General features: G+C 33.4%; 1 protein-coding gene across 1 annotated transcript; it reads left to right on the top strand.

Moving 5' to 3' along the window:
- Positions 1 to 1,911: 1,911 nt before the first annotated feature.
- LOC124363606 (centrosomal protein of 120 kDa-like) lies at positions 1,912 to 11,633 on the top strand. The gene is made up of 6 exons (XM_046818862.1): positions 1,912 to 2,034; positions 2,958 to 3,049; positions 7,342 to 7,458; positions 8,121 to 8,167; positions 8,658 to 8,756; positions 11,455 to 11,633. The coding sequence occupies exons 1-6, from the start codon at positions 1,961 to 1,963 to the stop codon at positions 11,593 to 11,595; spliced, it is 570 nt and encodes a 189-aa protein (XP_046674818.1). The 5' UTR covers positions 1,912 to 1,960; the 3' UTR covers positions 11,596 to 11,633.
- The last annotated feature ends 4,193 nt before the right edge of the window (positions 11,634 to 15,826 follow it).

A 15,826-nucleotide genomic window follows, 5' to 3' on the forward strand; every position in this document is an offset into this window, starting at 1 on the left:
CCTCTCCTATATTACCATTTAGTTTTATGTCTGCATTTTTTCAGAGGCCAAAAACAATAAGTTTTAAATCGTATAAATGATTTTAAAGTTTGTCAAACCTTTTTATTGTTAATATTTTATTAATACCGTACAAAATTAATATTAAGGTCACTTTATAGTTATAGATGTTGAAATTGTTCAAAATATGATGATTTAAAAAGTTAAATAAAATAATGCTATGATTCAAAGTAACTTACAATACATTGAAAAATATAAGCTATTTTTAGAAAGTAATGCAGAATGCACTTAATTCGATATAGATATACAGGGTGAGTTTTTTTAAAGTGATCCAATAGCTAACTTTTTAATTGCATGACTTAGCACCACACTTTAAATTTGGAACTTGCTCAATTTTAAGTTTTACTCAGGAATACACTTTCAATTTTTTTGAAGATGGCCGCCATTTTCCAATATGGTGGCCAACTTTAAAATCTTTTATGGAACACCCTGTATTTTATGTTGTTTTTAGATTATACTCTAAAAAATAAAACCTTTTTGTACTTGAGAGTTTTTCCATATCTCTAATGGTTCAGGAGCTACGCGGACTGGAAGTTTTCATAATTTTTTTCCAATATGGCGCCCACTTTAAAATCTTTTATTGAACACCCTGTATTTTATGTTGTTTTTAGATTCTACTCTACAAAATAAGACATTTTTGCTTCTGAAAGTTTTTCTATATCTCTAATGGTTCAGGAGCTACGTGGACTGAAAGTTTTCACCATCAGTCCGAAAAAATCCGAAAACTTCCAGTCCACGTAGCTCCTGAACCATTAGAGATATAGAAAAACTTTCAGAAGCAAAAATATCTTATTTTGTAGATTAGAATCTAAAAACAACATAAAATACAGGGTGTTCCATAAAAGATTTTAAAGTTGGGCGCCATATTGGAAAAAATTATGAAAACTTCCAGTCCGCGTAGCTCCTGAACCATTAGAGATATGGAAAAACTCTCAAGTACAAAAAGGTTTTATTTTTTAGAGTATAACCTAAAAACAACATAAAATACAGGATGTTCCATAAAAGATTTTAAAGTTGGCCACCATATTGGAAAATGGCGGCCATCTTCAAAAAATTTGAAAGTGTATTCCTGAGTAAAACTTAAAATTGAGCAAGTTCCAAATTTAAAGTGTGGTGCTAAGTCATGTAATTAAAAAGTTAGCTATTGGATCACTTTAAAAAACTCACCCTGTATAAATAATAATAGGACTAAGGTAACTCTATATATATGTATTGCTTACACTGTAGTTGTAATTTCGTTGTATTCTGAAATAGCATTTTTATATGGCTCCTTGACAGAGGGCAGATCTGGTTATGAGGTCACCTCCTAGAACTGCTCTCAGCGAGAGTCCGAGAGAGCACTGCACAGTCTTTGAGGCTGAAATTTACGCTAGTTTAGCTTGTGCTAATTTGTGATTGACTGGAAATTATATCGATCAACGGATAGTGATACTTTTTCAACCCTGTGCTTTTTATGGCCTCTAATTTGACAGAATCTAATGCAAGGCATTGGACAGAAACTTTTGGATCTTGTTGAAGGTACTGGGAAGGGAACCCTACTAGCGGAACTTGGGGTGCGCAATAAATTTAGGTTTATGTATTGGTAACTAATAGTCCTTCATAACCCTCTTTTAATCTAATGTAATCTAACCTAGACTAATATACAAGCAGTAACAAAGATTTACCATGAAACTTAAATATTAATACGTGTAAATATTATTAAAGTTTCAGAAATTTAGTTTTAATAATGCATTATTATAATATAAATAATAATGCTAATGTTCGAATATGTTAGACTAAATAATGATAGTAATAATAGTCATCTATTCCACGATAATCAATTCCAGGAAAGTAGACAGGATGTAAGAAGGAAAACAAAAGTTGCTATGACCATCTTTCTTGTTTAATCAATACAAAGGTAAATATGAAGGTGAATATGAAGGAAAGTGTTGAAGTTATGAATCTGAAAGCGGAACTTGAACAAGAAATGAAGTATAGGTGAATATAGTATTACATAATATAGTATAATAACGTAATAAGATATATGTTTAAAAATAATTCGTTTTTAAATGTATTGCTTGCATAGTTGCATTGAAACATATAGGTACTTACTTCATTGGCTTCGCAGTATGTGTGTTTGAAATGAGTTTATAATAATGAAAATGCGTGTAATGTAAATTAATCGTAAAAGTTGTTAGTAAAAGTAATACTTCCATTATTTTCACCCGACAGCTTAAGAGATCCGCTCTTGGCTATTTTTGAATACGTCACTTGATTTTTGTATGTGTTTATGCAACATTAGTGTCATAATAAACAAAGTACACACATTTAGAATTACGAAAAACAAGATCTTTAGCAGCTACACGATATTTAAGTCCAAAAGAGCACTAGGAGTAATGTGACTATTGCTTAGAGATTGTGAGTAATACGCGTAAAGGGAGGTGTAATATGTAGTGGGAAGGAGATCCTCTCTGGTGGAATTCTGCCAAAAGAAGAGGGCTGTTACCTGTTTAAACATCAAAGAGGATCATTATGTCATTCGATTTCCTATTGCGAATAAGTGTAAGGTATTTTTTACTAGAAATATATATTTCATAATAAATTTTGCTTTTTTCAATTTAGACGATTGCAGGCTCTGTCCAAAATCGGTGACTGCAGTTTGAGAGACGTAACAGAAGAGTTTTAGAAAACAAAACTGAAATGATAATGAGAGTGGTGGAATATTGTTCTTCCTCATGCGCATTAGCTGTTTCATGCTTTTGTATATCTCTAACAAAAAATCGGCATTGGTCACGTCGTGGAGGTTTCAAACTGTACCTTAAACACTATACAAAGAGAAAGCTCTGAGGCAAGATGAATTACTTCTTCACTGAGAGCCTTCCGTCAATAGGGCATTTAGTTACATATTTATTTATTTTCAGGGATAAAATGTTTGCTGATAATAAAAACTTAGAGGCCACTATTTTAAAACTGGAAAAGGAGTTGCAGTATATAAGAAAACAAGATCCAAACCGTAAGTATAACTGTGATGATTTAACTCATAATATTAACAGGCCCAGATCAATACTAAAGCAATCAGTATCAGAATATTATGGAAATGAACGAATGAAAATTGTGAGACTGCGGGACTTACACAGTCTTGAGTCTAAACTATGATGCATCTATAGATATATTATATGTTGTTTTGCGACACGAGTCACTTTAGGATAACCGGAGAAGTAGTATTGTGCGAACACCACAGCCAATGTGTTGCACTTTGTAATTTATGCAACAGTTAGTTGAAATAGGACTGTATGTAGTATTGCAATGGCGTAACTAAGGGGGAATGAGGGAGGGGATAGAACCCCCTCCCTCAGAGCCCTAAAAATAAATAACATTATCCCTATTACATCAACTCAACCTTTCTTAAATTCAACAGCTAAATGTTTTATCTTGAATTATGTCTATATTTAATTAATACAAATGTACAGTGTCATCGAAAAATAATGCCTAGATTTAATAAAATTATAACATCAAAACCTTTCATGTTAAATGAGTAATTCTTTCACTGGACGATAACTGGTGAACGCAAGTTTTGTTTTTAGTTCGTCTGATTGTGTTTCCCTGTCTTTGTGATGCGCAGACAAGCTGCGCAATCGTCAAGGTCAGCCGGCCACAGACGCGCCGCCGCTCAGTACGATGTTGACCGTGCAACAAAAAGCACAGTGCGTGATTTGGTACTCGGAGTCAAAGTCAATTGTCAGTGTACAGCGGCTCTTTCGGAGAACATATCCTGGTCAAACAGCACCTGATAACAAAGCTATCGTTCGATGGTTTAACCAGTTTAGGGAAACAGGGACCGTCGGCAAAAAATCTAGACCAGGCCGACCAAGAACATCAGACGAGAATGTTGAGCGTATCCGGCAATCTTGTGTTAGGAGCCCAAAAAAATCCATTGCTCGACGAAGTCTTCAACTAAACATTCCAAAAACAACAATACAAAATGTACTGCACAAACGGCTAAGACTTCATGCGTATAAAATTCAGATAAAACAGCAAATAAAACCTACCGACCGCCCTAAACGAACTGAATTTGCAAGTTTTATGTTAAATGAAATTGATGATAATCCAAATTTTCTACAGAGAGTGTTGTTTAGTGATGAAGCTACGTTTCACATAAATGGATGTGTAAATCGTCACAATTGCCGTGTATGGGAATCGCAACAGCCAAACGAAATCCACGAGTATGTGCGTGATTCTCCCAAACTCAATGTGTGGTGCGCGTTATTTCATGACAAAGTTATTGGACCTTACTTTTTTGTAGAAAAAACCATTACAGGCCTAGTTTACCTGGACATGCTTGAACTGTTTGTGTTCCCCCAATTAGACGATATCGAACAACAGACTGGACAGCGAATCATTTTTATGCAAGATGGGGCTCCACCTCACTACCATCGCGAGGTACGCGCTGCACTAAACGCACGCTTCCCAAACGGTTGGATTGGTAGAGCAGCCCCCATTTCATGGCCTCCTAGAAGTCCTGATCTTACCCCTTTGGATTTCTTTTTCTGGGGGTACATAAAAAATATAGTTTACGCAGAAAAGATTCGGGATTTGGACCATCTTCGGGAGCGAATTTCTTCCGCAATCTTAACTGTTACGCCAGATATGATTGGACGCCCGTGGCAGGAAGTTGACTACAGACTTGATATCTGCTAGGCAACGAACGGTGCTCACATTGAAACATACTAAGGTATGAAAAAAAATATTTCTTTCCGCACATTTTAAGACTACAACCTTTAAATTACCTTTAATAGTTTTTTTATGACAGTTATTTAAAATCTAGGCATTATTTTTCGATGACCCTGTACAATAGATATATTCAATTTATTCCTTACTACCCATTGTGATGTACTCTTCAATCACATTCATATCCTCCCAAAGCCAAGTCCTAGTTACGCCAATGTGTAGTAATATGATGATCAATACAGGAAGTGAATCCTCTCACATCTATTTACTATCTGGCCACCTTGTAGAGCTAAGGGAGACGCTAGTCAGTTGACAGCTACCGGCCGCGCATCTTAGGCTCCGCTATAAATATGGCACTAAAGTTTAGAATTCCGTTATACGTTTCAAATTTACACATATTTCATTATAAAAACTTAGACTTTAGAGTCACACTCAGTACCAATAAATTGTAAAAATTACTATTACTTGTTATAATGTATATCAATCCAGTTTAGTATTATAGTATAAGTATTTTACCACAAGAAACTATATTTCTGTAGCCAATGATAATTGTCTCAGAATATTAAAATGTCGTAGTGATAATTATTCTTTGAAGGATTCTGATAAAGTTTACTTACCTGAGAAATTGGGATGCAGAGTCTTCTAATTTAAACCAAACGAGCTTTACAACATTTCGATTGTTCTACCCAAAAAGAAATGTACTGATGTCCGTGGTCTCTAAGTGGCATGACGCGTTGCTCGACCACTTCATCGCTGCATTGCAGTGATCACTCTGTCAATAGGATGTTCTGTATCCAAAGAAGAGCATTAAGGATTTTCTGGGGCTGAACCAGCGAAATAGCTGTAGGGGGTTCTTCCGATCAAGTGGTAATCTCACTCTGGCATGCCCTCTCGTTCATCACACAGTAGTTTTTGTGTTTACAAAACACAGCTTTTCAATCCCCAGTCATAATTATAACATTAGACACAAGGAAAGTCCAGTTGCCTGATTCCGTCTTTCCTTTTCATAAAATTCAGTTTTAATTTTTGGACCTAAGTTTTACTATTCCCTTCCACATAATTTTTAAATAATTGATAATTGATTGGAAGAGCTTTTTGTAGCCTTCAGGAGGCACTTGAGGAACAGACGACCTAAGGTCAACAGGTCGCTGTTCTCTCGTGATTTTTTATTTGTAAGCTATTGTATAGACTTGTGATTCGTTGTATTATACTACTATAATGGTCAATGATATATTTTTAGTATTATGACTTTCACAAAAAAACTGTAATGTTCGAACTGTGTTAATAAAGAAGTTTAAAGTTTTAAGCACTCAGCTCATTTACGGGGGTTGAGGTGCGCCGGACTCAGCGTACTCATCTGGACCACCTGCTGGTCGTCCGTGAGATTCCGGATGACTTAGTTGTTCTCCGCGCGGGCATGGTGGTCATCGACGATAGACGTAAAACTATCCGAGTCGTCGATGCCACCATGCCCTTTGGAGGATGGTTGGCGTTCCATAGTCGAGGCCTGAGAGAGGAAGTACACAATTTATGCCTCGTCCAATTCCTGCGCGCCTGCGGCTTCACAGTGACGATGGATGCCTTTGTCGTTGGCCAGTTGGGTGTGTGGGATAGGGCTAACTCTTGGATGCTCACTTGGGTGTCTCACGGCAGTTGCCTTCTCCCGCGATTGTGTCTCAGTGGCGGTCCAGTGGAGCTGGGGGATATGTCCAGCATGTGACGGGTATGTCTCAGTCAAGGTCAAACACAGGATCTCTAGAGCTTAAGTTAAGCTCGTAAGATTCAATATTAGATTTAAGTATTTATTAATTTGTTATGATCCTGTTTTAAGAATTTTCTATATAAAACTGAATGAACAATGTTAGCGTTACTTTAGTGGTTAATTTTTTTTTAATTCAACCTTGACCATGTCTGTAAAACAGTATTAAATATGAATAGTTTATTAATAATAAAATATGTGTTTCTATTATTTTCATTAAGGGTATAAAAGGTACACCAGACCAAGTGTCGAGTAACAGGCTTTGCTAAAAATAGAATAAGTGACATCCATTGGAGGAACATGTACGTTCATCAAACTCAGTGTTACCTATGAAGAAATAAATATTAATGCAAAAATGTTACCCTTTGGCTCAACTTGTTTTTGAAATACATGCAGATTTACTGCAGATAAACAGGCAGAATATAAATTTTGTCATACATAGACATTGCCAGACGTCATTATGTATGTATATTGAACGAATAAAAATGATTTGATCTAATCTCTTGAAGCTCCTTGATCAGTTTGTTCTTCCTTCTTCATAAATAACAGTTCTTAGAGATTTATTCTTATCTATACAAGCTATTTGATCTTCTGTAGGACCCAATCTTAATACCAGTTTTAGAGGTCTCACTGATGGCAATAATAGTTTAATTACACTTCAGGTACTGCAACACAGTTCAATTACCAATGATTTGTATTCAATTAAATTCTTCCTGCTGCTTTATTCCCAACTCAAATGTTATATTTGTTCTAGTTTATTCAATATTATTCCAAGAATTCATTATTAGTGCTTTTGATTTATTAATTTTTATTTCCAGTGAATCCTCCAAATACTTCTTGCGATGGTTATCAAAGATGGCAGGCACAGCTTAAGGCCAATTCTAAATTGGAAAAAGACGTAACCTTAGAGAGTGAGAAATTGCGTATACTGAAAGGTAAAACAAAATAATAATTAAGACATCAAATAAAAGAACATTAAAATAATATTTTTTGAAGTCTAATTAGTTAAAGCTAAGCTGCAGAATATTAACTGATTGTCAATATGTAAAAATACATATTTGTCTCTAATTGCAGTGACCTAGAACACTAGTGAATTAAATTTGTTTATCTCTACATTTTTTGTACTTTTACTTTTTTCTGTATAATTATGTGGCCCACATGAGCTTCGAGTGTTGTTCATATGTCAATCTTAATATCACTTTGATAAATTTTAGAACAAATGAGTATTTTTATTCCAGGTTTTATTATTTTTTTATTTGAACGAGAAAATTTAAGTTTTTATTTTCAAAACTATTTAAGTAAATATACACTTTGTAGTTTTTGATCCGATGTACAAGAACATTTTTGCTCTAAGATTTTCTAAGATATTTAATCCCAAACTTGCCAAAGATTAACTTAACACTGATTGCAATAACATAATGGCTGAGGTTACTGGCTCAGTAAAATTGAAGCTTGGGTGTATGAAATTATAGTACTGTTATTAAGTTTAAAAAAAAAACCATGTAGTATATAAAATATTAAGGTGAAAGTTTAATAAATTACAATAAATGTATTCTAATAATACAAACTATTAACTATTGATTATGATTTGTTTTAGATGCAGAGACTGACATTACAGATCTTAATCTAGATAATTTATCACAGGCAAGTCAATAATTAAAGTAATACATTTACAGTTAGTTTATGAACACTGCATACTATTTTATATGTTTGAAGGTAATTTTGTAATGTTTGAATATGTATGCAATAGTAAAATAAACCTTAAAAAATGTTTGAAAGAAGATAATAAGTTGGCAACAGGATTATTAAAATGAAAAATTATTAATTATTAGACATAGTTTAAGAACTTTCTATCACTCAACAATTGGAAATGTCCATAACAAATCCTCTTACCCATAAAATTTATTCTCATCAAAAATAAAATTTAAAGAAATAAAACCATGAGTGTTGACATATGCCATTAGCTACTTCTATACTTTGATTCGATACCAAAGTACTTTGATTCATTTTGGTTCTTTCTTTCATTATCAGTATCATAACAAGGAGTGTGATATCAAGATGCAAGCTTTATCTAAGCACATGGATGTAATTTTTTTATAGTTATTTACATAGTCAGTGAATTGTTCTTTTACAGGCAGAGTTAATTCGTTTGGTCAAACAACTAGAAAGGTTGAAAACAGATTACCAAAGCACATTAAATGATACAGAGCACCAGTTGGATGTACAAGCAAAGGTAATATTTTAAATCCTTATTAGATCGTAAAATGTTTAAAAAGATATTCTAGTGCTGTGTACATTTGTTGAAAACTTTACAGAGTTCCCGATGAATTGTTTCCGAGCTGCACACTTAAATTGTCTGTTTTCAGTTACTAATTTTATGTTCCAAAATTGTAGTCTTTTCTGAAAGTCCATTACATATGTAGACAATTTAAACATATGTATTTTAGAACAGTAGACACCCTATTAATTATCACATCTGAACCAAAAGGTAATCTAGATAACCTTTTGGCTGGTTAAACTAATGTTGCCTATACACTATATTTTTATAAGCAGAAAATTACAACAAATATTATTATATTGAACGGGTGAGGCAAGTGTTGAGGGCTTCATACTCCTACATGTGCAAAGTCGTTTTGCCCAAGCAACACACACAGCTACTAATGCTTTTTTCTAAGAGCTGTACTATTCATACTCGTCAACTTGGGAACAGCCTGGTCCAATTTTCTTCAATTGAAATTCCACCAGACTGAGTGTCTTTCTTTTGCATTTTCTAATATTTTTCTATTTTGGTTTTCTCTACTCTAATCTGTCGGATCACCTGCTAACCAAAACACTTACATGCTATTCTATCCTCATTTTTCTGATTTCCCAAGCCAAGGCGTAACAGCGTGTGCTAAATGGTCCAGGGAACATACTTGATCTTGAGTATGTGGAGTCTGGATATCAGATATTATCCAATTTTAATATAGTTCACCTTCACCAAACAGGGCTCTGATGAGGCTGTTCTAGTTCCCTAGATACTTGTGAGATTCCCATAGCATACAACAAGCAAAATCCTCTGAAAACACCAATCACTGTTAGGTGTTTCACTACCTCAGTCCTTGTGTATGGAGGCTGACCTGGCTGATCTTTCGGCTCACAAGGTTTTCAGAGTCCAACTACTCTACCTAAGAAGACACCTGAAGATGATGTTCTGTCACTTCCTTCATAATCTTCTACCCTTCCTGTTCCCACCGATCCCTCCTTCCACCACCATTCAATCTTCGTGACTTTTTTATCAGCAGCGGTGGAGATTTTACAGAAGTTGTGGTTCTACTGCCTGCAGGTCTAAAGGTGACGTATTAATGGATTCCTCCTAGTCCAGGTAAATTAATTTATCATAAAGACAGTAATCGGCTGAAACATGGAGCTACCATTGTGATGTTTGACAACTTTATATTCTTGACGATTCCAGAATTCATACTTAGAGAAATCTGATTACAGTCCTTCTATGGTTGCAGACCCATGAGGGAAAATTGAGGTGGTACTTCTCGAGTGATGGTTATGATAGCCTGTTGGTTTGCAACGTTATCCAATACTTACACAATGGATAATCTTATCATTGAATGTGGCACCAATACCCATCACATATTGTGGAACAACATAGACATTACTCATAAGGAAGAGTATCTTTACAAATACATTATTAGTAATGGCATCATGCTAGTTAGTAGGGCTAACACTATTAAAAGTATGCAGTTTTAAAATGTAATGTGGAAGGAAGTTCAGGTTTGATTGTAAATTGCTGCTTCATGTAGGTAAACAAATTGCATTTGTCCAGAAAGCCATCTTTTTCTGTTAAAAATCATAAACTGTTCAACATTAAAACAACAGGGCTTAGTATAATAGTGGATTGTTCCACAAATTGCTGGATTTGATGTTGTACCGCTAAAACCCCTACAGGCAATTTTGGTGCATCTGGATTTGGCTGTTTGGGAAAGAGACAGTCCTGACCAAAGGGCCAACAGCCTTATAGTGCTACCCCCAAAGCCTATGATAGAAGGTGGCAAAACCTTTCGAAGCAATAAATGGCAAAGGGAAGTGTGCCTTGGTTGAACACAGTAAAAGTAAAAGCCAGAAGGCTCTTTAAAAAAGCTAAAAGGCTGGTCAGTGGGACTGTCTGTCTATTATTACTTAAAGTGCAGGCTATCCACAAGCCACTCTGATGTATGTGCCAAGGCGTGGGGGATTACTGAGAATACAATAGTGAATAGGTTAGCAAGAGCAAGATGGAGTTTAATAGGTCATAAACCTTTGTTACTTGAAAAAATGTTTAAGTTATAAATGTTGTCACAATCGGTTTTAGAAAAATTCCTGTACAGGAAAAGCCTCCCATTACTGGTACATTATAAGTAATAGTTACATTGAGGGTAATCTAGTGTATATAATATTATTACAAAAAATTAAATACTGTGTAATAATTTGATTTAAAAATTAAAATTCAACATGTTAAATGTGAATCTGATAAATATATACGATAATACATATTTGTGTCACTACATAGCTGGTTAACGTCACGTATTTTGTAAAACTTTTTTTCTTTAATGAACAGCTATATTTTAAATTGGTGTATTTTTTTACTTGATTTTATCAGAATAACCTTTGTATTAAATGTAGGTTATTTTATCTAAGACCGTTTTAATTTTGTTTTGAGCTTAATATAATAAAAAAGTACACAAAAACAATTTAGTACGTGGTTAAAGTCAAACCAGTTTGGTTGGTCTTAATAAGAATTCACATTTGGAAAACAGTTCTAAGATTTTTTTATATGCATCACATATAAGCAACACTAGGTAGCCAACTCATAACTACAATAATGATGATGAAAATTAACAAAATTCTGATAATAAATTCATTTAAAATAAAGTAAATTACTAAAGCTGTGTATCTAGGAGTTCCACAAGCTAAATGAGACAAGGAAGCTGTATCAGGCAGAGATGGACTTACGGGAACGCAACAAGGGAGTGAAGAAGTTGGAACGCCACCCTCATGGGGGTTCAGTGGAACAGATGGCAGGTCTGCAACAACGCTAAATCTCATTGTAGTCTGTTCTGAATCAATAAAAAATGTAGGACCTCAATCATTTCTGTTATTTCTCGTATTCACCTGAGTATACATTCACAATCTGAAGAGCATTAATTAATTGTCTTAATATTCTGTAGTTTTCTGTTTAAAACAACTTTTTAAAATTTAGGATGGTTTTTGGACCAATTGGGCGCAATTTAATAAAAATTACAGAAATTAGATGTAATATTTTTGGATAAGAAACACACTTTCATACTATATTTTAATAGGTATGCATTTTAAGCTTTTTTAGTGTAATAAAATATTGCTCATCCGTTTAAACTGTTGGGTTTAATATATAGATTGTAATTTGTTTAAATAAAAGCAAAGAAGCCAACAATTAATTGTCTGTTGCACATCTGGTTGCAAACCACACCATCATCATTTCTGATGACATAAAAGCTTCAGCTACCCAATTTAATTTTCATTATTATCCTCATCCCCCCCTTAAAACGAAAGAGGACACCCAAGTAATCAAGCAAATACTGTACAATAAGTTAAATGTTGAACACAATGAATGAAAAATACTACAAAACTTATGGGGTATGTACATATGCATATGTCAAACAACATATCAGCTATTTATGTGTACTCTGGGACAGCGTGTATTTTTGTTTTATACAAGTGGGTACTTTACATGTAAACAAAAAATATTTTTTGTCAGGGTTGAATCCGGATTATTTATGGTTCAGACTTTTACAGCTCTACTGTATTATCATTAATATATATGTGTGTGTGTGTGTGTGTGTGTCTCCTACCACTCAGTGGACCGTAGACCAAAACCACTCACACTGAGTCCTCTGTTCTGAGTTTAGCAATAACCATTTTATTTTATGACATTTCTAATAGAATACGTTTGGATGCTCTCGGCTGGGTTTGTTGTTTACATAATAATACAGTAGAATGAACTCAGATGTTTGTTATATTAGTTTGTTTGTAAATGGCGGTATGTTTTGTTCCTTCAGAGCTTCAAATAAATGTGAGAAAATATTTTAGTTCCCTATTTATTACGTTCAGATTTATTTATTTAAGAAATGTATAAAAATATCTTTTAGCAGTTAGTGTAATAAAGAACTGTTGTCAGTAAATTGTGATATGTACCCCAGACTTTCGTTGTGGCCGCTCAATCTACCAATGCAAATAGCTCCAGCCGCAGGGTGTTAAGTATCGAAGTTTTCCACCGTCCGCAATGGGTTAAACGATAAATATAATATCAGTACAAGAATAAGGAGACATAGTGTCTTGTACTATTCATGTTCTGAACAAATATGTTAAATATAATCAACAAACAATATTTATTTCACTTTTTTAAGCATAGCATAACACTGAAATTGTTATATAATGTTTTTAACTCTTCAACACATTTTTTTTTAAAGTCCAGTCCAACCCAGGCTGCACCACTTTTTTACCCGTGTTCCTTTATTTTGACTCTTTTTACTATAAGGACAAAAAAAAATTATAAAATACTCTTATAGGGATATTTTATATAATTTTTTACATTAAATATGAACAGAAAAAACCTATTTAGTGATAAAATAAATTAATTTAATTATTTATCCTGACCGAGATATAACAAAACATGGTTACTTACACTAAAAGTTAGTGGTAGTGTGGTAAACCTTGAAGCATTCTTCAAGGCATAGGCCTGCCTCACAATTTGGACACCAATACACTGTGTCTCTCCTCCTTCCATGTTTATTACACACCACACATCTTCTTTGAGGTTTGGATTTTGCCCAGTAGCAGGAATCTTATCAATGAAATGCCTTTCTGTAAGACGAGACGGAGGTGGCTCGGTTGATGGCCTACCATGTACTTGTTTAGGAACACCAGGTTGATATTTTTCGATAACTCCTTTGATCAAACCTAATCTAAAAGAGAGATGGTCTGTGTTTGGCCTTCCAGATTACATAAGAATTTAAAATTGTTATATTCAGTAATCGTTTGAACACTTTCAGATACCATTTTGTGCCCCGTTTCCTTTCCATCAAATAACTTTCCAGCATTTGGTCCCTCAAGTCCACTCCACCCATATTTTTGTTGTATTCAACAACAACTGCAGGTTTCAATACTTCTTCTTTGTTTCAATTTTTTCTTTGTTATAAAAATAGTCGTCCCACGCGGGCGACTATTTTAGCCGGCGGCACTCGGACTGCGCAGTGACTGTTTGTCATCAGCTGACCTACTATCGATTGTTTTGCTAAACGGAATCAATAACAATAAATCGATATATAACTTAACCATTCGATATTTCAACTCAGTAGCTTTAAAACGAGTATGCGTTTAGAATATATTAGTCCAAAAATAACCGGTTATTTGCTGAACGAACGATCGAATGTCACAAAACGTACCGCGTACGTCGCGGTGCGAGCTCATTGGAATAACGTAAACGTACCACATACGTCGCAATTCATTGAAGGGTTAATGAAAGAAAAATAATAAAATTCACATAATGTTTTCAAAAAAATGTATTTGTGCAGTTTAACACTATTGCAATAACACGTGCTTGTATTTAACACAATAGCAGAATTAATTAATTGTTTAAAGGAACATAACATATTCCAACAGAGATATTAATGCAATAATAAATGCTTGAAATAAGCTTTATAACTTTAGAATAAACTGGTAACATTAAACCATAATTGACTACAGATCATAAAGCTGACTAAAGCACAGTAATAGTATATAAATTTATAGCATTAAACTAAGGCTTGTTATTTACTGTGATTAGAGAAGTTACAATATTTAGATACCTGTCTTTTCTTGTATAATCTTACGCTTTTATGAATTAAGAAGAGATGCAACAATCTGCTAAATCAAAAAGTTATTTACAGGAAAAGAATTACATTAAAAGGATTTAAATATTTTGTTATACCACTTGATTTTTGTATTTTTGATATTCTCTTGATAGATATACAGTACAATGAAATGAGAAATAATTAACAATGTTTAGATTGAACTGTATTAACAGAAAAACGTTTTGTGTTTAAATATTATAATAAAATAATATCATTAATAAACGTTAAATTATCAACTAAACACCATTTTACAAATTTAATTTTGTTACAATTAAGTAGACAATTGTTACTAAAGTCACTCAGGTACAACTTTAATTAAAAATATCAATAAACCTTGTTTTAAACCCTTAAAGCGTAGAAGAAAATTTAACCTAGGCTCAATAAGCATACATTTATAGATTTTAAAAATAATTCAGGTTTTGCCAAGTTTAATTTATTTTCAGTTTCTTAGAAGAAGAAATAACAAGCAATCAAATGTTCTTTAATGCTCAACTGGTACTGGCGACAGTTTTGTGTATGTAGATGTACCATATAAGTAGGTACGTTGTACGGATATATCTCCATACCGTGCCAAGTATCGTCAGATGAAATGACAATAAAAGAATAGCAATGGTTATTGATTTATTTTTGGCACGACACACATACCAATTTGCTTACCGAAAGTTATATATCAATACATTTAGGCATTTCAACACATTCATGAATTATAATGTACACAATAAACCAAAATATGAATATTTCCATAAACCATGTTCAGCGCATTTCTGATAGTAAGGACAAATCCGTATGCCACGCTTTAGGGGTTAACATGTCTACAATTAACTATATTAAATATCTATTATTTTTTTAATTCAATTTAGCAAAATAAAAGTAATATTTTAATACTTATGCTTATTCAATTAATAACAACAAAAACAAAAAATACATAATCAATGTTTTGTTATGTGATCCAACACTTTAAACAAGTTGTTGTTTTTTAAAGTTCACTTAAACGATTTAGTACTACAAAATAGTTTTATGTTTAATCCTCCCTGTATACAGAAAATTATCACTACAAGAAATGTCTCATATCTATTTGACTCTGACATGGTACAACTAAATATATGCAACGACTAGAAAAATCAAAACCAAAAGCTAAAAGTTTTGTTTGGATGACAAAACCTTCCAAAGCCATGAAAAGTTACATTTAATATTTAATAAAATAAATAAACAACCAATCCTTGATGCTCCTTTACAACGTCATACAAATGATAACAGAACATATTGAACATAATTGAAAACAATGAATATATTAATAAATATATTGACAAAGTCCCCAGTCTGCACACTGTTTTACAAAGTTGACAACAAACTTCTTCCAAAGAAGGTTAAATGTTAGCAAAAAGGAAAATGTACGAGAATT

This window comes from Homalodisca vitripennis, chromosome 5, assembly GCF_021130785.1.
Source record: "Homalodisca vitripennis isolate AUS2020 chromosome 5, UT_GWSS_2.1, whole genome shotgun sequence".
Taxonomy (NCBI): Eukaryota; Metazoa; Arthropoda; class Insecta; order Hemiptera; family Cicadellidae; genus Homalodisca; species Homalodisca vitripennis.